The sequence below is a fragment of the Pelodiscus sinensis genome, chromosome 28, assembly GCF_049634645.1.
Source record: "Pelodiscus sinensis isolate JC-2024 chromosome 28, ASM4963464v1, whole genome shotgun sequence".
Classification (NCBI taxonomy): Eukaryota; Metazoa; Chordata; order Testudines; family Trionychidae; genus Pelodiscus; species Pelodiscus sinensis.
The window spans coordinates 2,636,581-2,663,745 of NC_134738.1; the positions used below are offsets into that span (position 1 = coordinate 2,636,581).

General features: G+C 50.1%; 1 protein-coding gene across 1 annotated transcript in view; it reads left to right on the forward strand.

Annotated features, from left to right (window-relative positions):
- The window catches only part of LOC102447192 (hexokinase-2), a 62,783-nt gene that overhangs the window by 16,811 nt on the left and 18,807 nt on the right, over positions 1-27,165 (forward strand). The window contains exons 3-11 of the mRNA XM_075911086.1: positions 7,934-8,082; positions 12,082-12,201; positions 15,435-15,530; positions 17,278-17,377; positions 17,963-18,146; positions 19,853-20,008; positions 22,980-23,213; positions 24,224-24,528; positions 25,140-25,288. Of these exons, the coding sequence (XP_075767201.1) occupies positions 7,934-8,082; positions 12,082-12,201; positions 15,435-15,530; positions 17,278-17,377; positions 17,963-18,146; positions 19,853-20,008; positions 22,980-23,213; positions 24,224-24,528; positions 25,140-25,288 (1,493 nt within the window). The remainder of the gene's footprint in view (positions 1-7,933; positions 8,083-12,081; positions 12,202-15,434; positions 15,531-17,277; positions 17,378-17,962; positions 18,147-19,852; positions 20,009-22,979; positions 23,214-24,223; positions 24,529-25,139; positions 25,289-27,165) is intronic.

Consider the following 27,165-nt stretch of genomic DNA (forward strand, 5'->3'; position numbering starts at 1 on the left):
CAGACGCTGGAGTTGCTTTGCAAATACCAGGCAGATTGAAGGATGACAGCTGGGATCCTGGCGAAGAAGATCCCAGTTCTAGGTTGGCCACTAGACAGAGGAGCAGCCACCTGGTAAATATCGTCAATGCTTGATGCCAGATCTGATTGTTAATTTGACTACATCAGTTTGTTGTCAGTGTAGATGCAGTAGATTTTATTCTGGTGTGAAACTGGTTCAGTGGGAGTGGAGAATTAGGCCCAGGACCACCTTAAAAATAAGAATAACACTGAGCTGTTACTCGGTACTTTTCCTCAGTAGATCTCAAAGTGCTTTACAAAGGAGGGCAGTTTCATTATTCCCATTTTACAGATGGAAAAATTGAGGTACAGAGAGGGGATATGACTTGCCCAGGGTCACCCAACAGGTTAGCAGGAGATCTCCGAGCAGAACCTAGGTCTTCTGAGCCCCCAAGCCAGAGCTCTGTCCACTAGGATACACTGCCTCCATTTAGGCTATGTCTAGACTGCAAGCCTCTTTCGAAAGAGGCTCTTTCAAAAGATACTTTCGAAAGAGCCTCTTTCAAAAGAGAGCGTCTAGACTGCACGCGGAACTTTTGAAAGAGCAAGCCGCTTTTTCGAAAGAAAGCACCCAGTGAGTCTGGATGCTCTCTTTCGAAGAAGCCCTATTTACATTCAAGAACGCCTTCTTTCGAAAGAAGCACTTTCGAAAGAAGGCGTTCTTCCTCGTGAAATGAGGTTTACCGCCGTCGAAAGAAAAGCCGCGTTCTTTCGATTTAATTTCGAAAGAATGCGGCTGCTGTCTAGACGCAGGTGAAGTTTTTTCAGAAAAAGGCTACTTTTCCCGAAAAAAACCCTGAGTCTGGACACAGCTTTACAGTTTAGGGGACTGATCCTGCAAAGTACTGAGTGCTTCTAGTTTTGAAAGCCTTGCGAGGATCAGAAAGCTCTCAAGACCTGGCGTGATCTGGCCACCTCTTTGTACCAGTATCGTTCAGATAAAAATCAAGGGCATTTTTTATGTGATTAATCTATCACAAGGAGACTATGCAGATCGAAAGATAAGATAGAGGGAACGTATCACTGTTAGAATCAAAGTCCTTCAGGACAAGTGACAGGGTCATACAGGTGCATGGTTGGGCTTTGATCTTGGTTGGAGCCGGTGGGCGCTAGCCTACAGTGAGAGTGGCAGCTGTGCTAATGTGTTTGTTAGTAACGTTTCTAGATAAACGACTGCATGGGAACGGGGTGTGGGAGTTGATTGTTCCTTGAAAGAGCACAGAGAGGCTTACGTTAGGGAGAAGCGAAGGGCGATTTAGATATTGGCATAGAGAGTACACTTACTAAGTTTGCAGGCGATATGAAGCTGGGAGGAGTTGCAATTGCTTTAGAAGATAGGGTCATAATTCAAAATGATCTGCACAAACTGGAGAATGGGTCTGAGCTCAACAGGATGATGTTTAAGAAGGACAAATGCAAAGTACTCCACTTAGGAAGGCACAATCAGTTTCACACACAGAGACTGGGACGTGACTGACTAGAAGTACTGCAGAAAGGGATCTAGGGGTCATAGTGGACCACAAGCTAAATAGGAGTCAACAGTGTGATGCTGTTGCAAAGAAAGCAAACATGATTCTGGGCTGCACGGACAGGAGTGTTGTGAGCAAGACACGAAAAGTCATTCTTCCATTCTACTCTGCGCTGATTAGGCCTCAGTTGGAGTATTGTGTCCAGTTCTGGGCGCCACATTTCAAGAAAGACATGGAGAAATTAGAGAAGGTCCAGGAAGAGCAACAAAAATGGTTAAAAGTCTAGAGAACATGAGCTATGAAGGAAGACTGAAAGAATTGGACTTGTTTAGTTTGGAAAGGGGAAGGCTGAGAGGGGACATGAGAGCGGTTTTCAGGTATTTAAAAGGGTGTTACAAGGAGGAGGGAGAAAAATTGGAACTGTTACTGCTCCTCTAGGCAGCTGTGATTTGCTCCGAATGCTGTAGGACCAGCTGCCAATACAGGGGGCTTTTGGGATGTGTGCGCTGAATCTGAGCCAGCAGCCATTCTGTGTGCCCAGAAGAAGAATATTATAAGCTGGCTTCTGCCACGCACGTGGACTGGTTGCTACCGGAGGGGTTAACTGAAACGCTGATTGCGACTGCTCCTGTGGCGGGTCGAGTTTTAACAACGTGCTGCAAGACAGAAAAGGAACCTCAGGCAAATCATGTGACACATGAAAGTGGAGTCTGAGCTAAATGTGCCTCTCGGCTTTGTGCCACCACCATGGGTTTTCCCCCTGGCGCTTAGAGCGAGCTCCGACTGGGCTTGAATGTGGGGGTGTCGTTTGCCCATTTCCTCCTCCTGCAGGTCTCTCTCTGACACAGCTTGGGTTCTGCTGGCCTGAAATAGAGGAAGTGTTAATCAGGAGGGTGCAGTATCCCGGCTTGCGTAACCACGGTATGCCACACCTTCAGTAAGTGAAATGGCTCCTCAAAGCCAGGCACATGCCTCTTGCCTGTAGCAGCACCGAATCCCTCCTGTTCTCCCCCGTTCTACTCTCCCTGACTTCAGTACAGTTTCTTCTAACTCGCGCTGTGGAGTAAGCGAGAGGAGACCCCGTCCCTGTGTCTTCTTGCATAGACCTTCATAGTCCTGCTGCAGACGGGGACGTTCCGCTACCAGCTTTTAATCTCCAGAGGTCGGGTTTCTTTTCCAAACAGCGCAGGCCGTTCAGGTCCCTCGCCAGTCCGTTGTTTTCCTTTCCTTTGACATCTGGGGTAGCCAGGCCACTGGGATGTTTTGAGCCTTTGCTTTGCCCTGAGGGATGGGATTCTGAAAGGTCACTTTCTTTGGGAAGATATTTCTTCTTACCATTACATCCTTCTGCATGTTACCCAAGAGCAGGGATGCAGCCCCCAGCTTCCCTGGATCTGGCCCCTGAAGTTCAGGGCTCCTCCTCCCAGTATTGGGAAGCCCATGCGGGTGCTCCTGCCCCACCTCAGACCGGCCCACAAAATCTACTAGCCTGGATCCCCCTCCCCCGGCTCTAGAGTGCGAGGGGAGTGTCTTTCTGTCAGGGGCCACGTCAGTGAGGGTTTGGTGTTTTTGCTTCTCACCTGTGTACGGCCCCTGACTGATTTTTCTGTGGGTCATGTGGCCTCTGAACCAAAAAAGTTCCACCCCCCCCCGATAGATACTCCATTGCATATACACCTCAGTGTAAGGACCACATAGGAGTTAGATTAGTACAATATATAAATTGCCTAAATCCCTAAGTAGATCAGTGTATTTAGATGAGGATTTTCAAAGAAGTCTAAAGGAGTGAGAGACCCAAATCTCTCCTTGAAAATCAGTGCACCACCGTAGGTAGCTAACACTCTGAGGATCTTTTGAAAACCTCAGCCCTGAGGGATAATTCCCCCCTCCCCCCCCCCCCGGGCTATGTCTACACTGGAGCGATCTTGCGCCGGAGATCTGCAAATGAGGCTGTGTGGAATATCGCCGAGCCTCATTTGCATGTCTAATGAGCCGCCATTTTTCCGGAAGAGGCTCTTGCTCCCGAAGGAGCTGTCTACACTGCCCCTTCTTGCGCAAGAAAAACCCTCTTGCGCAATGCCGCTACGCTGATTATTTTCAGGAAAAATGGCGGCTCATTAGATATGCAAATGAGTCTCGGTGCTATTCCACGCTTAGCCTCATTTGCATCTCTCTGGCGCAAGATCGCGCCAGTGTAGACATAGCCCTGGAGTGCAGAGCACCCATCACAACTGAAGTAGGTGGGAGAACTGAGTGATTGCCCGACCTGGAAAAAATAGGTCACAGCATGTGGGTTTGAAGGCTTTTAAATATATCATAGTTTAGAGAGAGAAAGAGAGTGGCCCATCTATATAAAACTTTATCTCTGGTATTTTACTGTACTCAGCAGTGATAGAACCAAACCAAGTTGTTTCCATCTGATGACAGGTTTTTATTTTGTCAGGTTAAGCTACTTAGCTTACTGGGCCTGATTCTGAACTGATTTACACGGGGGTTATGCCCTATCGTTTCCCACTGAGATGAAAGCAATATTAGGCTACTGCTGTAACAGGGTCAGCCTCATTTGGCACAGGTGTGTGGACTTTTAGAATGCTTGCCCTTTTTGCAGCCTGGTTCTTTTCCTAGAACCATCTAAACTTTATGAAATAATCGCTGCCGTGCGTGTAGTTGGTGGATTCACAACAATGAGATTGTAACAGGCACAGAACAGTCATTGAAAAAGCTGTGGTGTGGTGTGTACTCCCTCCCCACCCTGCCCCTTTGTTTCCATGTTGGACAAAGTCTGGAGCGGCTCCAATTTCTCTCTTTTTTTTTTTTTTTTTGTAAACTGACTAGATTGAATATTCCAGATCAATTCAACAAACCTGCCTTTGAGTCCATGGGGGTCTTAATCTGCACGGTCATGGGATTCTAAAGTTCTGTGCAAGGGGCGTGGTGGGGAGGATGGAGTGAAAACAAACTTTAAAATTAATTTTTAAAGCGAAGCAAAAACGCTGATTTCCTGAGCTGCTGCCCGAGCTCCTGTTTACTTAGGTCGGGTGGAGAATGGTGCTAGCCGGTGTTCCCTGTATGCTGTGTGCTTGGGTGGCTACTCCTGAGAGATTCCAGTGTGATCTAACCAGCTTGGCATTTTCTCCCTGCAATAGGAGTGTAATTAATTAGGGTGGAACCAGAGAGTTGCAGTCCGGGCAAAGCTTTCACTGCCAGGCTTGCTGAGGAGGCTAATGTGAGATTGGCTGGAGGGTGCCCTTGAGAATTAGGCATCTGTTTCTCCTCCTTTCCTTGGAGACCAGCCACCTTCCTCACAAGGCTGCCAGCCCCCAGAGGGAGCGATCAGATCAGATCCGTCGCGAGGGAGTGCACGGCCTCTGACCTTGGTGTCCCACGAGGCATCACGCACGCCCCTTAGCCCTAAGTTACGGAGCTGGTTCGCGTTTATGTCGTCTCCGGCATAGCAGCTTGGGGGTCTCTTGTGCCAGGCAGAAGGATGGTTTAGATGAGATTTTTAAAGAAATTAGCCCCTTGGGGTCTGATCGTGGCAAGTTCTTAAGTTTCCTAGAAACTCAGGGTATTTTAATCAGGAGATGAGGGATAGCAGAAGGGGCAGCCCTAAGGAACAAACAATTGTTTCAATTCTGATTTATTTTTTCATCTCTCTCGCTCCCCCAGTCCAGTGCTGCTGGAATATTAACTCATTGGGCCCTTTGCAGTCCCTGGGCACTGTGATCTGTCTGGAGCAGACAGCACAGCAGCTGTAATGTATTCCCAAATTACAGAGTGCTGATTTGCAGGCTTTTCCTCCCTCCCTCCCCTACAGCTAGATACTTAAGAGAGCCAACTTGGTGCTTCCACCACTCATGCTGCCATTAAACTTACCTGTCCTAAACTCAGCAGTGGCTCATGGTGTCTAGAAAAAGAAAGTTCAATTTTTTTTCTAAAAAAAAAAAAAAGACCGCTTCCCATCTCCTTCGGGGGGTGGGTGAACAGGCTTCCTAAATCAAATTAATTTAAGGGAGGCATACTCCAGAGAAACTGTGTTAAGCTAAATCTGACAGACCAAGCCAAATGACACTGTGTTATCTGAGTCTGTCTCGCTTGGGTTTGTGTTGCAACTCTCCACTAACGGCAACCAAAATATGCAGATAAACTCGATTCACTTTCCCTCTTTGCTTGTCGGTGCTGGTAGATAACACTGCTCTCAAATAGTAGATGATTTACGCCATTTCCCATCCCTCTATTGATGAAGGATTTGCAGACAGCCTTGAGATTTCGAGTTGTGTGTCTACCTTGCATTGTTTTCTGGTCCCACATTGCTACAGGATCTGACTGGCCCATAATCTTAGGTTACGTCTACACTTGAAGCAGGGCTTCAAAGCAGCCTGCTAAGAATAGTAGTATAGCCGTGATAAGAGTGGCACAGGTTTGCTGTGTCAAGTACAAATGCTCCCGGAACCTGTGGAGAGCCTGACTTCTGTCTAGGCTTGCTAACGCTGAAGCTATTCCAGGAGATATTTTTTCCCGAGAATGCTACGTACAGATGTGGTCGCCTCATCTTAAAAAAGACTAAGGGGGGGGGGATATGATAGAGGTCTAGAAAATTGTCAGGGATGCAGAAAGTGAATGAGGAAAAGTTATTTACTTGTTCCCATAATATAAGAACTAGGGATCACCAAATGAAATGAATAGGTAGCAGATTTAAAACAAACAAAAGGAAGTTTTTCTTCATGCAGCGCACAGTCAACCTGTGGAACTCCTTGCCAAAGGATGTTGTGAAGGCCAAAACTATCACAGGGTTCAAAAAAGAAGTAGTTAAATTCAGAATGGAAGTTAGATCCATAAGTGCTTATTAGATAGGATGGGCAGGAATGGTGTCCCTAGCCGGTTTATCAAAGGCTGGAAATGGGTGACAGGGGAGGGATTACTTGAGGATTCCTTGTTCTGTTCATTTCCTCTGGGGCATCTGGCATTGGCCACTGTCAGAAGACAGCATACCGGGCTAGATGGACCTTTGGTCTGACCCAATATAGCCATTGTTATGTTCCCAACATGATATAATGTCATTTAAAAAAAATTGCTTTCAGTAGATGCTGGAAGATCGATGCTGATTCTGGTAGACTCCAGGCCATTGTAGGAGGGGTAGCAACCTGTTTCTTGCTAACTTTGCTTTATATTAGCAAGGCTTGAGCACTACTTTAGTTCAGGCTTCAAACGGGGCCTGTGGTGCAGGGCCCACAGAGCTGCTACTGTGCTATTCCTCCACTTTTCCCTGTTAGCAACTGGGGTTGTGCTGGTTTTATCCCAGCGTAGGTGAGGGGAGAATGGAGCCCTGTATTTTCAACGTTTGCCCTAGCGGGTTGATGCAGTCCTGTGATACTTCAGAGGCGCCTTTCCATTCTGTCCCTCTGCTATCCCTCAATCTGGCATATTTACATTTCAAAATCCTCCCTTCAGAAAAGGCCTGCTTTGAAGCTGGTCCCCTGAATGGGTAGGAATGCCAGAGGCAGCTTGTGATGACTCAGCAAGTGGCTTATTAAACTGGTTCTGTTCCCTGGCACGTTGCTGGTTAAAGAGTGTTGGCGGAGCAAAGAAATAAAAGGGAAAACATTTAAGGGTGTTTTATTTCCTACTGGAGCTTTTGCCACATTCTCTTTGGCTGGAAGGGAAAGCGCCTCATGCGGTAAGAATTAGTTTTGAAACCGCGTTGGCTTGGCTTGGCAGGGAGCGTGAGTGGCTCTCCTGAGGCCATGCAGCAAGGCGGGAAAAGGCCGGGAACGTCATTTGGTCTCCTGGCCTGGTTCCTCTGCTCTAACTAACACCACGGTGCCTCTGTCTTGAGAACAGCGTTGCTGTCTGCTCGATGTGGCCACGGAAAATCTTGTAATTCTGTAGGAGTTATTTATGTCACAGCCCAGAGTTCTCCCATGACTTTGTGCAAGTTGCTCTTGCTCCACCCCAGAGCTGGTTGCATTTTAGCAGTGGTTGAAGGGGTCCCTGGATAGATGGTCAGATTTATTCCTGAGAGGTTAATTTTCACCCTCTCCCACCCAATGGAGGGTGAGATTAGCCATGCTGAGGACAGGGATTCACTCATTGGCAGTACAGCCTTTACCCTTTTGTGAGAGCAGTTTTGCAGCTTAAAGCACCATTCAGGGCCAGGTCATTGGGATCTGACCAGACCAGTGGCTCCTTCAGCCCTTCCTGGACTGTGCCTGTTTCTGGGGTGGAGCTGACTGACCATGTTGGCCAGAGTTGGGGTGGCAGGACAATAATGCTACTGCTGGCAGCGGTCCAGTCCAGCCCGTATAAGCAGGCAGCCTTTTTGTAGCTCCATTTCAAAGGCAGGTGTATGTGTGTCAATAAAACAGAGGCCTCTCACGAGCCATTCTTCTCTCTTTGCACCGGCAGAGAATGGAGACTTCTTGGCCTTGGATCTCGGCGGCACAAACTTCCGTGTGCTGAGAGTGAAGGTGTCTGATAACGGCCTGCGGAAGGTAGAAATGGAGAATCAGATCTATGCCATACCAGAGGAACTCATGCGTGGGAGCGGGGTACAGGTAGGTCTAACCTCCCTCCCTCTTTTCCTCCAGCCACGCATAACGCTTTTGTTTCCGAGCGCTCAGCCTGCCGTGCCTTTGACTGTGCTGGGTATTTGAGCAGGAAGCAAGCCACGCTCTGCGTAAGTGTAAAGGCCAAGACTTTTACAAGCCACTAATGATTTTAGGTCTCTTGGGCCCGGCCTTCGCTAGGCCTAAAGGTGACTACGCTTGACCCTAGTGTAAACAGGCCAGTTTGCATTTTAACATGTGTTAGCTGGTAGGTATTTACACCCGTGTTCACCACTAACGTATTCAAACAATGGATGTTAAATATTGATTAATTTACTAGCCGAATAGGCAACGGAATTTCCCTTGACTAGTCGATAGGCACTTCCACCTTCCTCCTTTGAAATGTGCAAGAGCCCCAGTGGGGGCTCTTGTGCATTTCAAAGTGGCAGTGTCCACATGGAGCCTGGGGTCAGTGGGGGACTCTGAGTCCCCCGCTGACCCCGGGCTCCTTGTGGTGCTGCCACTTTGAAATGCCATGTGGAGCCAGGATCAGCTGGGGACTCCCCAGCTGACCCCGGCTCCATGCGGTGCTGCCACTTTGATATACCCTTCTTCCCCCTCCCCTTTGCTGCCTCTTATTTGCTTATCGAATAGTCGACTAGTCCTTAACATCCTTACTTCAAACTACAACTTGCACCCTCTCCATTAGGGATTTCTAATGCATGTTAAATGCACCTTTTTTCCTTGTGTCAGCTTGGCTGCCGTGGTCTCAAATTGGGCTTAGAAGATCCGGTAACGGGGCCTTGTTTTCAGAGGGGCAGATCCTTGACACTTTCTGGAAAATAGTCCCCTTAAAGGGTGTTGTTCATTCAAAATGGCCAGTTGCTAAAAATCTTGGCCCTAGTTAGGGTGGTGTGCTGGTCTGCCAGCACTGAAAGGACAGAAATCAAGAGAGCCACATAGCTCTAATACCCCTCTGATCCCATCTTCCCCACAGTGCCTAATCCCAGTTTAAATCTTACATAAGATCCCCTTCCCCCACTCTACTCCCCATCCGTTCACATGTCTCTCAGCATCATGTTTGCCGTAGGGAGACGCAGGGGAAAGATGCTCTCCTCTGGTTGGTGAGAAGCATTAATCAATGGCTCCTTTCTTGCCCAGGGAGATCTCTCGCGCCCTCCATGTGAAGGGGTGACCCCGAGCGGGTGCTGGGAAGACACGTGCTCAGAATTAATCCGTGGAAGCTTTGTATGAGACATGTTTGTACTCGATCGAGGGCCCTGAGTGGAGCAAGGAAACTGCAGTATCATTGCAAGATACTGATGGATGGGAATGAAGGATGTTGGGAGTCGGCAGCACACCCGAGTTTTGTCGTCTCCTCTGCCATTAACCTGCTAGTCTCGTCCCTGCCCTGTGCCTCAGTTTCCCCCTTTGACTTTTTTACTCGTCTCTGGTGAGGCCACATCTGGAGTATTGTGTCCAGTTCTGGGCCCCCAATTACAGGAAGGATGTGGATGTATTGGAGAGGGTCCAGCGGAGGGCAACCAAAATGATTAGGGGGCTGGAGCATATGACCTACGAGGAGAGGCTGAGGGAGTTGGGTCTGTTTAGTCTGCAGAAGAGAAGAGTGAGGGGGGATTTGATAGCAGACAAGGAGCAATGGTCTCAAGTTGCGGTGGGAGAGGTCCAGGTTAGATATTAGGAAAAGCTATTTCTCTAGGAGGGTGGTGAAGCACTGGAATGGGTTACCTAGGGAAGTAGTGGAATCTCCATCCCTAGAGGTGTTTAAGTCTCGGCTTGACAAAGCCCTGGATGGGTTGATTGAGTTGGGATTGGTCCTGCCTTGGGCAGGGGGCTGGACTTGACCTTCTAAGGTCTCTTCCAGCTCTATGATTCTATGAATGTCATGATACCTACATTAATCAAGTGCTTTGAGATGAGGAGAGAGAGAGAGAGAGCTATATAAGTGTGAAGTATAAAGGTTGGCAGGTGACGAAACACATTGTATGACACACACACCCCCCCCCCCCCCCCCCGTTGTGGTGGTAATTTTGGCTTAACACAAATGCAAATGGGAAAAAAATACCAGTAGATGAGAGAAGAACTGAAGACCTGTTGTGATCGGCACAACCTATATGAGGTCTGATCAATCAAGGTGGTTCAAGGTGTTGTGTCCCTGAAATGGTTGCTAAGAGGGATGTTAAGATCCCTCCCTTTTTTGTGTGATAGTCCAGTGGTATTTCCTCTGCTTTATACCACTTGAAGACAAGCTGGCATCATCTGTCTTTGCATTTCGAAAGCCTTGTGGGGAGGAGGCAACTGTAGCCTATTACAATCCCTTGTAGAGGAACGTCGATGCCTTGAGGTTCGTCTCTATCGGGCGTTTACAGTGTGGTAAGGGGGGGGGGAACTGCCTTGAACTAAAGAGCTGAGGAAACTGGATTGAGTGCTGTTCTTTGCTGAAAACTTAGGATATTGAGGATTGAGCCACGGTCAGCTTGGGTGATTCAGATCCTTGTCTGTGTTGGGAATTTGTCCATTCCGGCTACCCACCATGGCCTATGTGCAGATAGACAAATTGCATCCTGGCCCTGACCCCTGCTTGACACCAGAGTTCGATACACTACTACAAATCGTTTGTTTTGTCTGTTAGGGGCTTGCTCCAGCAGCAACTGCTTAAATGAGCTACCCTTCCAAACTTTGGTTTGGGGAGGAAATAACTAAATCTTAGCTAGATTTGTTGTGTTAACATATCTTAGTGAATTTCATTACAAAGCCTCCCTGCAGTCAAGGTCTAAAGAACCAAATAAGAGAGGGTTTTTTTTCTTCATCAAAGTTCTGGACCATCCTGAACTATCAAGGAAATCCTGATGTTTTGCTCTCTAACACCCCAGGTTTGAAGATCTCCAAGCATATAATAAAGAATTAGTTCGCTCTACCCCTGCTGTCACAGAGCATGCACTGAGGTGCAAAGGGGAAGTGACTTGTCAAAACTTGCAGAGTCCCCAGCAGAACTAAGAACTCTCAGATCCCCTGCCTTAACCATGACATGATATCCAATTCCTTTCCCCACAAGGCTGATCCGGAGAAGACACCCATGGGATTTATTTGAAACTAAGCAAACTGCACCCAGACACCATGGTATTGGGCACCTTGCAAAAGAGTCTTAATAATTATTTGGAGGTTTAGTACGATGTGTTCTATTAAGTCCCAAAATACCAAACCCAGTTAAAATCAAGAATACAGACTTTTCCAGAGAACACCCACAAAAGTTGCCTCGGTTTCCTTTCTTGGTGGAGAAGGCGAGTGATGTGGGCCAGTGAAAGACAGTCGATGGCACCCGATGGATTAGAACAGGGCTACTAAACACATGGCCCGTGGGCTGCATGTGGCCCACCGCCTGTTTGTTTGCGGCCCGCGGTGCAGTTTGGGTTTATGCAGGACTCAACCCAGGTAGGATCCTTTGAACATGGCCTCCACAAAGGCAAGGCGTCTCCCAGGCGGGGTGAGCAATGACCAATTAAAGCGGACGGGCTGGCTGGAACAGATGGGTACATGGTGTTGGCATTTCTCTCCCCCGGGGGTACTGTGGGAAGTGCTGGCTGCTTGGCTTTGTGGGCAGAGCCTGAGGTGCTGACTGACTCACACTGGTCATGTTTGGGTCCAGCGCTGTGGCTTAGTTTTTGTATTCATGCCCATCAGTGTGAAAGAAGCTATTTGCATATATTTGCATGTCTATGCAACCACACTTAAGGTGCAGCCCTCAGCATGTGCTGTGAGTATCCATTGTGTCCCCCAGGGCTTCCAAAGTTGAGTAGCCCTGGCTTAGAGCATCCAACGCTCATGGTTTTGAAATGAGCCTGACCTAACGTTGTGCTGTCAGGACCTGATCTAAGTGCGCTGAAGTCGGTGGAAACACGCCCGCTGACTCCAGTGGGTGCCGGGCGCCCTTAAGCTGACTAGGTTGGAATGACATAGGGTCTGAACAGTCTAATTTCTATTCTGCAGCTCTTTGATCATATTGCCGAATGCTTGGCCAACTTCCTGGAGAAACTGAACATGAAGGACAAGAAACTGCCCCTTGGATTCACTTTCTCTTTTCCTTGCCACCAAACCAAACTGGATGAGGTAAGTGAAACTTCCCCTCCTCTCCCTTGTAAGCCATCGTGGATTGGCAGCTTGGACTGCTGCCAGCAATCGGGAAAGGCAAAAGAGACAAGTGGGTAGGTTTTAATTGCCCCAGACTACACACAGCACAATCACACACATCCCCTTTCAGCCTTGACTCATATGGGAGTTGCACCAGTTGGACTTCAAATGTTTTTTAGAACTAGTTTAGTTAAACTGGTGCCAACCACAGTGTGGATTTGGGTTTAAACCAGGTTTGCTTCAGTTTGGTTTACATCTGTTCCCTTAAACCTGCAAAAAACTGAAGCCTGTCTATATGAGCATTTTCACTAGGGAAAAAAAGTGGCAGTTGCCATATGGTAACTAATGTGAAGTAAAAGGAAGACAAGGCATTTTGCATCTTTAACATGAATGGGAAGGCAGAGATCATGGGAAACAGAGTTTGTCTCAACCTACTCACAGTGTTCCCAGTAATTTTCTCCATCTGTGGGCGGAATACATTTTGTTATGCACACCAAGGCATGTGGGGATGTGCACCACCAATAGAAACGCATGCTGCCCTCTCTGGGTGCTATGGATGCTCTGCTAATCCGCTGGGTGGCACCTGAATCTCTCCTGGGTGGTCGCCCAAGTGTTCCTTACACAGGGACGCTGCCTGCTCAGTCCCATGAAACCTACAAAAAACATTCCTTCCGCTTGCACCTCTTGCTAGTTCCCAAGGGTTAGCTAACAGGCGATAAGGAGATGCCTCTTTTGCATACTGACCCATGGAACTTCAATTCTTGAGCGTTCTTACTGATCTGATCCTACAGTGCCAGTCAGGTGCTAGACATTTTACAGACTAACCAAGAAGATTTCTCCCCGGGGGCATTTGCAATCCAAATTAGAGAAATAAGATAATGAGAGATGACAGGAAACCATGGGGAGAGGAAAGGGCGAGAAACGAAGGGGGAAGGTAAAATTGCTCTTGAGGGCAAAGGGAGTGATACTTACAAGGCTTGCGAAGGGAGTGTTGTTCACGAGGCTCCTGGCTGATTATCTGGGGATTATTGTTGTGAATAACACCAGACTGGAGCTGGGGGCTGGCCGAGAAGAGGGTTTTACAGTACGATTTGCTACCATCGACATGTTCCGTTAGTCTGTAAAGTGCTACCAGACCATTTGTTGTGTTTTTCCTGTAACAGACTAACTCGGCTCCCCCCTGAAGCTCCTGGCCCATGGGGGCAGCTATTTGTCACATCAGTAGGGGGTGTTATGGACAGGCTGGAGGCAGATCTGGAGCCCCAGGTGCAGGAAGGAGAGGCAAAGGGAGCGCGGAGAACTCGAGATGGGAGCAGGGCTGGCAGGATGAACTGAATGCAGGCATGGCTGGGCTGCCGGTCGTGCTTTGCAATTCCCTGGTCCCATTGACGGACTCCGGGGGCCTCAGTCGCACGGGAGGTGGCCATGGTGTCGGGGGCGCAAGGTGAAATGGGCCTTTAGTGCCTTCCCGCTGCATGTGCGTCACTTCCCTTGTTGTGTAGTCGCACGGCCTCTGGCACCCGCCATCCTCGTGTGTCTTGGCTTTCCCACCTTATAAAAGGAGGGCTGCAAATTCTATCCTCCCTCGGAAACGTGGCCAGCCGGGTGTTTCTCTGTCTTTGGCACAGCCTCCATGTGCGGCACGTACGCCGCCGCAAGGGCGCCCTCCTGCTGCAGACAAGTGGCTACCCTCACTGCATTCGAGCACAAGGAATAAGCGTCCATGCTCTGTTCTTCCCTTATACGGCTCTCGGGAAAGCAGGGTGCTCAAGGACAGGTTGCAACTCTGTCAACTGGGATACTCTGGTCGGGCAGCATCAGAGAGTCCTAGCGTGCTGCGGGGGGCAAAGGGAGCCCAGGAGGCCAGCCTGAGGCAGAGGTGGGGAAGGGAGCCAGGCGTGCAGCCCAGCTGGGCCAAGGAAGGGGTCTGAGAAGCCCGGGACATGGCTTAGCTGGGCTGCGAGGGGAAGGACCAGGGGAGCCGGTGTGGAGCCCCGCTGGATGGGGGTAGGAACTCTGGCATGCAACCCAGCTGGGCTGGGAGGGGCAGCCAGGGGGCAGGAAGCAGAGGGGCCAGAAATGACCTCGCCTGGTCCCGCAAAATCCCTCCCCCGGGACCAGTCAGGTTCCAAGCGGCAGGCCAGCCTGTAGAAAGCTGTGGGGTTGGGAGTCTAGAGATCTAGGTTCTATTCCTGGTTCAGAAATGGACTCATTGGATGCCTGGGAGCAAGATGCTTCTCTCTCTTTTGCTCTGTTTCCCCCTCTGTGACATGGAGACAATAGGGTGGCCCTTTGTAATTATATCAGTGGGAGGCTAGACTAGAGGACCCTTGTGGTCCCGTTTAAGCTTTTGCTTCTAAAGCACCCTGGGACCTAGAGAAGAAGAACCTGGTACAAGAGAGAACAGAGCATGTCACTGGCATAGTGGCAGCTAATCAAAGGCCATAGCCGGGAGGCCATGATGTTCCTGTTAGTAACAATATTCCCGTCAACCAGGTCACCCTCGTGAAGTCCCAGGTGCAACACACCCTCTCTGCTCGTGGCAGATTATTAGATCTTTACAGAAAACTTCAGGCTGTTTTTAAGTACTATGGTGCCTTGGGCTCTTCGGGACGGAGCCTCCTAAACTTGACTCTGTAGAATTTGGGCAGCGTCGCCCTGTGCTCTACCCTATGGAGGAAGTAAACGGCAAGCTCGACCGCACCCTTACTTTGGTGGCATTTCCAGAGACGTGGGGCTCGTTGAGACTCAGGGCAGGTCGACTCTTCAAACGCTGCAGCTGGCGGGAGAGAATCGCAGTTTAGCCACTGCCCCGAAAGGCAGTAGCGGTGTCGGCAGGAGAGGCTGTCCCATCAAAATACCCCAGAGGTTATGCCCGTCTAACTGTGTCTCTCCGGGCCGTGGACTTTTCGCATCCCTGAGCAGCACAGTTACACGGGTGTAAGGTTAAGGTGCAGATTTGGCCTAAGGGAATTCTTGCTAGTTTAAGCACGTGGGTGTAGTTACAAAGACACGGGACCGTGTTGCGACCAAACGCAGGAATGTACATACAGCAGGAAGTTGCATCAATGGAGGGCCCTGTCTTATGTCGGTGTGGCTGATCTACGCTGCAGGGGAAGGAGTTTTTGGCGAGAATCCTCAGGGTAGCATTAGGGCTTTAGAGTTGGTTGACAACGGTGGTGTCTTAACGTGGGTCTTATTTCTTGTCCTAGAGTATCCTCGTGACGTGGACGAAAGGGTTCAAATCCAGCGGTGTGGAGGGGAAAGATGTGGTCGGCATGATACGTAAAGCCATCAAGAAACGAGGGGTAAGCGTTACCCATGCTCCGAACCCCCTGGCTGTTGTGAATAAGCTGCTCCGGGCACTCGATTTGGCTTTGCAACGGGACAGAGAGAACGCCTGTAAATCCTGGCCTTCTTTTAGTTTTCCAATCAAAGGCCAGGGACCGCCCTGCACACAGAAGGGAGGTTTTGTATTTCAAGGTGCATGCACAGATGGGGGTCCCTCAGGATGCCAAAGCACTAAAAGCCTGTACTTGGCTTCCACCCCCAGACAGTCGGTTTGGCAGTCCTATAGAGGCACTCTTCAGCTGGACACACATGCAAGAACAGTGTGCTCCTTTGATAATAACCAAAACACCCCACTTCCTCTTCCTTTTTTTTATCAGGTTCACCCTCCACCCTCTTGATTTAAGATTACAACAAACATTGTGTTTCTCATGGTCACCCCATGCTCTCTGCTCACATTGTTCTCTTACCAACAGGCTGTGAAAGTGGGTGCAGGCGGGTTATTATGTGAGTGCTGAATTCACACCCTGCTCTGAATTGCACATTGTTGGTGTGCCTGCCGATGGCAAGGTTATTCTGACATTCAGAAGGGCTGAAGATAGGGAGAAAAGCAAATGTAGTAACTTCTGTCTCCATGTCCCCATCTTTTCCTGTAAAGCCCTAAACGGCTTGAGCTCTGGCTATGCCTCTCTATCTCGTACACAGCTCCGTGACTGAAACAGGAAGTCGGGCTGTCGTCAGTGTTCCTTCTACTTTTTTCCATTCACGTGCAGAATCAATTTTGTGTTGTGCACCAAGGCATGTGTGGATGTGCACCACCAGTAGAAACACATGCTTCCGGCTGTGGGTGCTCTGCTAATCAGCTGAGCGGTCTCTGAATTTCTTCTGGGTGGCCGCCCAGGCATTCGACTTGCAGGCAACGCTGGCTGTTGGCCAGGTGCCTTTCCGGAGGGGTTGCCGTTTCCAAAATGGCTCCCATTGCAAGAGCCTGGATTTCTTAGTCTGGAAGTGCTGGCGTCTAGATTTATTAACACAACACCCGTCAACATGGATTCCTCCTAAATTTGGGGGCAGGAGAGGGCTGTGGGCTGGCTACATGTGAAGTTACTTCCGTGAGCCGCAGAACATTGTCTGTACAGTTTATTGCCTGTGTTGAAAGTTTTCCTTCCTGTATCATAACTTTTAGTCTTCTAAAAACTCCCTGAGCCAGGGAGGGGTGGCTAATAGAAGTGTAGATAAATCCATCAGTAATGTGGCTGCTTAGCTACCCTTCAGAAGTGAGCACTGCGATCCTTGGTGAATGTTTGTGCGGGGTTTTAACATCGAAGAGCACTAGAAAAGGGGCCGTTTTTACTGATAATAGGCAGGCTCCTGATGTTCTGCCTTCGCTGAATCGGTGCTGATGAACCTTCAGCTCCCACTTGAGCTGCGGCTTTCAGAAGGAGCAGTGATTTCACATGGTGACCTTGTGTTAAGAAGGGACCTGATAAGCACTGGGCCACCTGCCCTGGGAACATCTGCCCCTTCATGGTGCCTTCAGCTGAGTGCTGAGAAATCGAGGGAGCCGAAATAATTAGTCACAGCTGACACTCCTGGCCTGAGTGAGGCTGAATGTTTTGGGCACGGATCCCAAATCTTGGCCTTGGCTCTGCTCTTCCTGGCTGCTACTGTAATGGTTCCCCCACTGCCTCACTCAATGGGACAACGGGATGGTTTGGTCAAACGTTACGTCTGGGACTTGATGTCTCTCCTCTTCGCCTGTTTCAGGACTTCGACATTGACGTGGTCGCTGTGGTGAACGACACCGTAGGGACAATGATGACCTGCGGCTTCGATGATCACAATTGCGAAGTTGGGCTCATTGTTGGTAAGACGCCGCGGAACGGTTAACGGGAAATAGACCCCGCCCAGTTCATTTGGCATCGTTTTGTGGCCGTTACAAGCTTGTCTGTGGAAAGGAATCGCAAAGGTGTGATATTCGGAGACTTGTCAGCTGTTTGACTTGGGACCATGCAACATTTTGGATAAGGTGCTAGGACGGTCCCAAATGAACATGCAGCATGCGTTCAAAATCAGCTTCTCGGACAGATCTCAAAATAGAACTGTAAATGGGGACTCGCCGCTGCGTGGTTTTACTCTGGTCCTGTAGCATCCGCCACTGTTCCTTCGCAAGGTGACATTTTTATCAATGACCTGGAAGAGAACATAAAGCCGCCGACAAAATGTGCAGGACCCCAAAGAATGGGGGAGGAGTAAATAATGAAAAGGCCAGGGCTCTGATCCAGAGCAAGTGGTGAGGTGGGCTCAGGCAAACAAGCTGCATTTCAGTATGGCCTAGTGTAAGAACAAGGGCTTTAGGCCACACTTACGGGATGGGTTGCAACTCTAAGCAGCAATAAAGTCCTTACCTCCCCCTCTTCCAGGGAGCTAGCTCACAATCTGCTTGGCACAGGTACTGGGACCAATGCGTGCTACATGGAGGAGATGCGGCACATTGACTTGGTGGAGGGGGACGAAGGGCGGATGTGCATAAACATGGAGTGGGGCGCCTTCGGAGACGACGGCACGCTGAACGACATCAGGACGGAGTTCGACCGTGAGATTGACATGGGTTCGCTCAACCCAGGGAAGCAGCTGTAAGCAGATTGCTGGTGTTGGCTCAGATCTGTGTGTGGGGGGAGGGGAGTTATCGTGGATTGGCTGTCCTATTGTGATTGTTTTGGTGTGAGGAAGAGGTCATGTAAGCTACCTGCGTTACAGGGCCCCTGGGGACGTAGATTAGATGAATGCAAACGGGGACTGTGCCACAAATTTGGGGTGGCATTTCTGACGGAACCCTCAAGAGCACCCTGATCCTCTCCCCCTACTTTGCTTCATCTGCTAATGAATAGAGGGACAGCGACTTCCGGTTTCTCATTTAACGTCTCGATCGCTGCCCGAAGGCAGACAGCGCCACCTAGTGTCCCTACCATCCATGAAACCAACAAACACCGAACTTCTCCTGTGGAGATGGATTTTTAGTTTGAGATGGACCCAGTCCTGCAGACGGTGCAAACTCATCCACTGCAGGATAAAATAGGAGAAGTAGGGTATAGGCACTTAACTCCCTTGTGCGTCTTGGAAAATCTCCCCCAGTGTTTCTAGTTGTTTTAAGTCCAAAATCCTCTACCAAGCCTGTGCTCGTTGTTGTCTGGATATCGCTGCGATTGAACCCAAACTCTGGGGTATGTGATGATTGGTCATGTCCCCAGAGTTGTAGGGTGATGGACTGAAAAGTGTCCAACGTCTGGTCTACACTTAAAACTTCGACTCCCCTAGCTGCGTCTCTCGGGGAGTCGAAAAGTTCACCGCTCTAGGCTGGCGTGGTGAGGGCACTGAACCCTCGTGGCACGGTCAATGGCAGAGTGCTCCACTGGTTCGCTCCTGCTACTCGGTGATTTACGTCCAGTCATGGGAACACTTCTCCCATGGCTGTAGAAGGCATCTCTGCTAGGGTACCACCCGTCCATAGCTGTGCTTCTCTAGCACAGACATGCAGCATGAGTGATTCAAAACACCAAGCCCACTGATTTTCAATGGGGCATAGCGCTTGTGAAAACTACTCTCAGGCCGTGTTTACGCTACAAGCGCCTGCCGGCACAGCTTGTTGCTCAAGGGTGCAGAAGAAACGTGATCCCTGGCTGACATGGCTGGGTGGGGACCAGCTGTGCTCATGTTGCCCTTGGGTGGGGAGGCCGGCTTGTTACAGCGCCGATTGTACTAATCTAAGTAGCCTCTGCACTGGGGTGCTGGGCTGGGAGCGTAGGCAGGTAGAGCGACGCCAGCAAAACCTTGCTGAAGATCCTGCCTCAGGGATTCTTGCTGAATTTGTGGGCTCCATGGGGCTAATGCAAAGCTCCTGGGAGGCTTATAAGCTCGTCACCCCTACGAAATGCAGATATTTTTCCAGACGAGAGCCCCCCTCTTCTAACGATTGTCTTCCATGGTTTTAAGCAAAATCTGGTTGTTTCTGCAGTGAGCTGGTGTATGAGAGAGAATCAGGGTCTCTCACCGTCGTTCATGATTCTTTAAATGGGCAGATTGCAGGACCATGCGTTCAAGAGCGACTCTTCTTTCCTGCAAACTAACTCGAGTCCTGACATGGCCGAGGCCTTGGTACGGACGTTGGCTATCTCAGCGGGGGGCGCGCTGAGATTTTGTGAGCTCACCCGCCACCAGTGTAGAATGCAGCTGGGCACGGGCAGTTCCCGTACATCTTGTGGCACGTTTCGGCCCTAGCCGTTGGCCTCTGAACGCGACAGCGTGGAGCGGCCTGGAGACCTCGTGCTTCATTTCTCTGCAGGTTTGAGAAGATGATCAGTGGCATGTACATGGGGGAGCTGGTCAGACTCGTCCTGGTGAAGATGGCCAAGGAAGAGCTCTTGTTTGGCGGGAGGCTTACCCCGGACTTGCTCATCACGGGACACTTTGAGACCAAATACGTGTCTGCTATCGAAAAGTAAGTAAGAAACTGAGCAAATGGTTCCATCTTAGATCCACCCCCCATGCTGGAGAGAAAGCCAACCTCCTCTCTCCAAGAGGGGTGCCCCTGGGAAGGGAAAGGGCGCTATAGCCGCCGGTGAGTGATCTATTGTGTAGACACCATGTAGGAAGTCGTCAGGTTATCTGCTTTCCTCCCCCCCGCCCCTCCCCGTCTGCTCTGTGCGGGTCCGTCTGCACAGCGGGGCTATTTCGGGAAACCGGAAGTATCCTGAAATAGCTACCCCGTGTCATTTGAACGTGCCTGCTATTTCAAGAGCTATTTCGGCATCCCAGGAACCCTCATTCCACAAGGGATGTCTCGAAATATTGTATTCCTTTGAAATTTGTCACTGTGTAGAAGCACCACATTTCAAAATACGCTATTTCGAAATTCAATCGAAATGAGATGCGCAATTTGCATAGCGCAAATTGCATCTCTTATTTCGCATTTAGGATGCTGTGTAGATGCACTCTGAGATATGACCCCTTAAGAGGGATAAAATTGTAGAAATGTTGAGCTGGAAGAGACGTGGGAGGTCATCTAATCCAGCCATGAACTGAGACAGGACCATGAACCTAGATCTTTTCTGACAGGTGTTTATCCAACCTGTGCTTAAAAACCCTCCAGTGGATGCCTGTTCCAGAGATTAACCGCCCTTGGAGTTAGAAAGTTTTTCATACTATTCAATGTAAATCTCCCTTGCTGTAGATTCAGCCAATTGTTTCTTGTTCCACCTTCAGTGGACATAGAGAACCACTGATCACTGTATGCCTGATCTGAGGAAGTGGGTCTGGCCCACGAAAGCTCATCATCTAATAAACCATCTTGTTAGTCTTGAAAGTGCTACATGCTCCTGTATTTTATAACAGTCCGTAATATATATTTCAAGACTTACCATATCCCCCTTGTTCTTCCTTTCTCAAGACTAAACATGCCTGGTTTTTGAACATTTCTCATAGGGCAGGTTTTCTAAACCTTGGATCATTTTTATTGCTCTTCTCTGGGCTCTCTCCATTTAACCACCTCTTTCCTCAAGTATGATGCCCAGAGCTTGAGAGGGGCATCCCCTGAAGTCTCATGGCGGGGAGTAAAGGGAGACAGTTGCCTCCAGACTGTTGATTCTCCTGTTAATACACCCCACAATGATCATCGCCTTTTTTACAACAACATCATGTTGCTGATTTGTAGTCCATTTGTGATCCGCTGCAATTACCGGATCTTTTTCTGCAGTAATACCCTGGTTTAAAAAAAAAAACTGCGGCAAAAATTAAATTGACCGTTAAAAGAATTCCTAAAACACTAGTTTTAGTAGTAACCTTCTCTGTGGGCTGATACTCAGAAGCGTTCTCTAAAACCAGCAGAGGGAAATTGGTGTGGTTCTTGTCTCTTCCGTTGTCTGCAGTTTGTTTTTACCACTTCCTTTGATTTTGCCTTCGCACATGCTGCATTAGGCTCGTCACTGAATGTCACCTCACTGATTTCTGATCGGGGCTGCAATTTGTCACGGTCACGTCGAATTCTAATCCTGCCCGCCAAAGTGAGGACACCAGTCCGGGAGGGAGTCTCCTCTAAAATCGGCCTGCTCTCCACTCCGTTATCCGAGTCATTCATGAAAATATTAAAAAGCACTAGCCCCCCACTAGATACCTCTTCCCGGTCGGACAGCCTGCCATTGAGAACTGCTCTGAGTGTGGAGTGTTGTTTTTTATCCTTCCCGCCAGTTGTGCACTCACCGTTCAGTAATGTATCCAGATCTCATTCCCCCAGTTTATGAGAAAGTCCCGGGAACTGTGTCAGAAGCCCGCTGATTTCCAGATGCATCACATTTACTGTGTCCCTCCATCCGTTAGGCCAGTAACACTGTCAAAGAAGGACATTAGGGCTGTGTCTAGACTACATGCCTCTGTCGGCAGAGGCATGTAGATTAGACACATAGGCAAAGGCAAATGAAGCCGCGATTTAAATGATCGCGGCTTCATTTACATTTACATGGCTGCCACGCTGAGCCGACAAACAGCTGATCAGCTGTTTGTCCGCTCAGCGTGCTAGTCTGGACGCTCCCCTGCCGACATCAAAGCCCTCATTCCTCGTGGGATGAGGTTTACCGGGGCTGCCGACAAAGGGCTTTGATGTCGGCAGGGGAGCGTCCAGACTAGCGCGCTGAGCCGACAAACAGCTGATCAGCTGTTTGTCGGCTCGGCGCGGCAGCCATGTAAATGTAAATGAAGCCGCGATCATTTAAATCGCGGCTTCACTTGCCTTTGCCAAAACAACAAATCTACATGGCTCCGTCGACGGAGCCATGTAGTCTAGACGTACCCTAGGTGGTTTGGTGTGATTTGTTCCGCACTAATCCACGCTGGCTGTTACTTCTCGCCCTTTTCCGCCTAGGGGACAAATGGATGTGGAATTTCCATCACTGGAGTTTTTTTAAGAAGAGGTTAGACACACACCTGTCAGGATGGTCTGGGTGAGGGGGTCTCAGACTTGATTGCGACCCCCCCCCACCCCCCCCACCGTCTGACAACAAAAATGACCACACGGCCCTAGGCAGGAGCCCAAAATCTGACCCCAAGTCCAAAGCGCAAGGGCCTGCCCAGTGGGGCTAAAACACTTGAGCTTGGGCCCTGAGCAATCGGTTTTGGGCTTTGGCCCGAGGCCCCAGCAAGTCTGATGCCAGCCCAGTCAGTCCCATTAAAATGGGGTTGTGACCTGCTTTGGGATCCTGACCCACAGCTCGCGAACCATTGGTCTTGATAGTACTTAGTCCTGCTTCATTGCCGGGGCCTGGACTAGACAACCTGTCAAGGGCCCTTTCAGTCCTACACTTCTGGGCTTCCATTGACCTGTAGGATGCGAGGTGGAACCCGCAAAACTTGTGACACTTTGAGTTAACCCAACAGTCTCTCCATTGACCTTCTTCCTTTTGTTCTTCCCTGGCCTCCAGGGAGAAGGAAGGGCTACAAAAAGCCCACGAGGTCTTGTCCAAGCTTGGGCTGGAGCCGTCGGCAGAAGACTGCATCGCCACCCAGCACATCTGCCGGATCGTCTCCACGCGTTCGGCCAACCTGTGCGCTGCCACGCTGGCCGCGGTGCTGCGCCGCATCAAGGAGAACAAAGGCGTCGACCGGCTCCGCTCCACCGTCGGCGTGGACGGCTCCGTGTACAAGAAGCACCCCCAGTAAGCCAGAGGGCCGGCTCCGGGTGCAGGCGGGAGGAAAGGGCTGAAAGCAACCCAGTCCCGGAACATTTAAAGGGCGGGGCGCCCAGTAAAGTCAGCGAGAGCCCTGTACGCTGTTTACAACCCAAATCAGTAGTGTGCCAGTAGGGGCAGGAACAAAGTAGCTTTTCATGGACCCCTGAGCGGGTGCGTGGTTTCTAATAAGAGTCTAAGTTTGTGTTGGGACTGAAGAGCATGAGGCCTGGGAATTGGACCCTCATAGGGTTCTAATTTGACAGGCCGTGTAGGCCTGTGAATTCAGACCTAGGAGCTTGGAGACCCGGGTTCTAATCCCAGCTCGGCTAGGGCACTGGGACGTCTCTTCCCCAGCTTGCTGGCCAGCCTGAGGTGTCACCAGTACAGATTGAACCTCTCTAGTCCTGCACTCTGGGACCTGACCAGTGGCAAACAAGAGAATTTGCTGGACCCCAGAAGGTCGATATTGTCTAGCAGTATGACCATCGCTGCCATAGCTCACTGGGCTGATGGGGGTCAATTAGAGCTAAATACCAGCACAGGACACTGAGAGCTGTAAAACTTCAGGGGACTGCAGGAAACTTGGCCACACCCATAAAAAGTAGGAACCCGGCTAAAACCATGACGGACCATGGATGTTGCCGGACCAGAGAGGTTGTTCAACCTGTATTAATATTGGTAAAAATGAGCTGAGAGGGCTGAGTGAAAGGGCTTTGCAGGCTGGCATGGAAGACATTCAAGAGCTGCAGGAAGGGACTTTCAGACGCTTGCCCATCGCTGGATAAGCTCTTGTAAGGCGATGGACCTAAATCAGGCCTAGCTTTGCCTAAGGCTGGGTGGGTTATCGACAACAGGGATTGAACCTGGGACCCGTGGCTCTAAAAGCACAAGCCTCTCTTAGCTGTCGGTGTCCATCTGCTGGCTAGTCACCAGGAGAGGGGCGCACAGCACCACGCGGAGGGGGTGACGCTCCCTCCCACCTCTGTCCTGTGCAGTTTTGCTCGACGCCTTCACAAGACGGTGCGGAAGCTGCTGCCAGACTGTGACATCAGGTTTGTTCGGTCGGAAGACGGGAGCGGCAAAGGGGCGGCTATGGTCACAGCGGTGGCCTACCGGCTGGCGGCCCAACATAAAGCCCGGCAGAAGACCCTGGAAGCCCTGAAGCTGAGCCATGAGCAGCTGCTGGCGGTGAAGGACAGGATGAGGCTGGAGATGGAGAGAGGGTTGTGCAAAGAATCGCACCCGGACGCTACGGTGAAAATGCTGCCCACTTACGTGTGCTCCACTCCGGATGGAACAGGTAACGTAACGGGGTGAACCCTCCTGCCCCCTGCTGGATAGAACATCGGGGCCAGAACCTTCAGTCTGAGCTCCCTTGTGTTTCAGGGCTTGGATCTGCTGCCTAATCATTCAGACTGGCGCTAGGCCTTAACAAGAGTAGGGGGATTCTCGGGGGACTAGTCGCCCTATATTTTTTGGATTCGTTGCACTTCCGATTTGCCCATGCAGTTGGGTTTCCAATGCACACGTGGAAGCAAAGAAAGCTCGTGGACGGCTTTTGACGTGGCTAGGGCACCGGACTAGGCCGTGGCTCACCTGGGTTCTACTCCTGTCACCCCTGGTGTGGGGTCACATTACCGCTCTGTGCCAGTTTCCCCTCCCACCCCTTCTCTGGCTTGTCCACGTGGATTGTGAACTCTGTCCGCGCAGCCGCTAGCCCAGCGAAGCTCGTTCGCAGGTTTAACTCCTGTTTCCACGGGTCCCTGCTGGGTCGAAATTAACCCTTCCATTTCCAGAACTGTGGTTGCACCCCTTGATCGCTGGGCTGGCTGGGTCTTGGGGCCATCGGGCCACGTAATTGTCGGGAGGCATCTGGGGATCGTGTTGTAGCTGCCTATGTTTGGGTTTCAGAAAAAGGAGACTTCCTGGCCTTGGATCTTGGGGGCACGAATTTCCGTGTGCTGCTGGTGCGTGTGCGGAGCGGCATTCGGCGTGGCGTTGAGATGCACAATAAGATCTACTCCATCCCGCAGGAGGTCATGCAGGGGACAGGAGAGGAGGTGAGCAAAGGCCAGCTCGAAAGGAGACGAGGCGGTGTCTCCCCTGGAGTGGTCTTGTGATTAAGGTACCGGGTGGGAGCTAGAGGACTTGGGTTCTAAGCTATGGCTGTTTGTTCCCTTGTACAAACTCTTCCTCTTCCGTGCCTCACTCTTTAAAATGGGGTCAGATTCAAATGCTGCCCAGGTGATTAGCAGAGTGCCCCCAGCCGGCAGCATGTGTTTGTACTGGTGGTGCACATCCACCCGTGCCTCGGTGTACACAACAACATTTATTCCACACACTGATGGAAAAAAATTCGAGGGAACATTGCCATGGAACCATCAAAACCATTTCATCCTGCTGCCGTCATGCTCGCCATCCACCAATCACTTCACAAAGGCAGGTGAAGATCACAGTCTATGGGTAGGGAAACTGAGGCACAGGTGTTGAGTGACTTCCCAGAGTCACATGGTGACGTCAGTAGAATTCTGCAAACTATTTTGGAGGCAGTGCTATTCCTCAAAAGCTGCGCTGGAGCAGAGCATACTGGGCTAGCTTTACTTGCCATTTGTCCCATGACAGAGCAAGTGGAAAGAAGCAGCTGTTATGAATGATAAACAAGGGGCCAAGGTACCTCCGTAGTGTGGTGAGGAGAGGGGGCCCGGGGTGTCATGTGACGTATGACACATGGAAGAGGATGAGTTTTGGGGTGGCAGTTTGGCTGGGAACGCAGCTGGTTAAGAGACAGAAGAAATAAGCCTTGCTAATATTCCACAGCCAGTAAGAACAAAACCATGGGCCCATATTCACTGTGGTGGAGCAGCATGCTCTGAGTGTGTGACGCCCCCGTGGCTCTGTCAATCCTTCCTTGCCCATTTCTCCTCTCACAAGGCCGCCTTCTGAGAAATCAGGCTTTTCTAGCTGCCAGTCAGACCCCTCATGCTCTTGCTTTGTCCCTGGAACGTAATAAATAGCCCCATCGCCTGAATCTGAAAAACAAGGGAAACTAGAGTCCACCAAAAGGAGATTTCTCACCACTTCCCTTCCCCCAGCCACAGATGCATTGGAATGACCCATTGAAGTATTAACCCCTGTACCACTCACTGGAGAGTAAGTCACAGATGTGTGAGCCACGAATGCTGGGAAATCAGCGAGGTCTGCATTCCTTGCTGTGGTAACCCCACGGCCCTTGGTAGAGTTAAGGCAGCAGAGAATTTAGCTCAGCAGTAAGTGAACGAAGAGGGGAGCAAAGAAGAATTCTCTTCCTGGCTGAAATTGCAGAGGCAGATTTCAGTGAGATGCTTGAATGTAGGCTGAAAAATCTCGAGTGCTGTGCGCTATCGTCATGTCAGTTTAACCCAGTGGGCATAAATAGCTGGGCTGGTAGAAGGAAGAGTCCATAGACCTACCTGTGGTCACTCAGGGAGGTGAAGGTCCTACAGCAGCAACAGCAACAACAAACCTTCTGTTGTATCATCTGGATCTACGCTCCAGGGCTGCGTCTATATTGCGCATTCTTGTGCAGGAAGATATGCAAATGAGGTGTGGCGATGAATATAGCTGCGCCTCATTTGCATACCTAATGAGCTGCCATTTTTGCGCAAGAGCCATTCTGCCTGAAAATAAGCGGCAGAATGGCTCTTGCGCAAGAGGGGGGTTTTGCGCAAGAAGGAGCAGTGTAGACGGCTCCTTGTGCAAAAGCTCCTTGCGCAAAATGGTGGCTCATTAGGTATGCAAATGAGGCACGGCGATATTAATCGCTGTGCCTCATTTGCATATCGTCTTGTGCAAAAATGTGCAATGTAGACATAGCCTAGGGGTCACAGAGGCATAGTTGTAGGTAACTGAGCAAACACCCCTTAATGCTGTAGTGTTGCTCTGGGCTGGTGTAACAGCT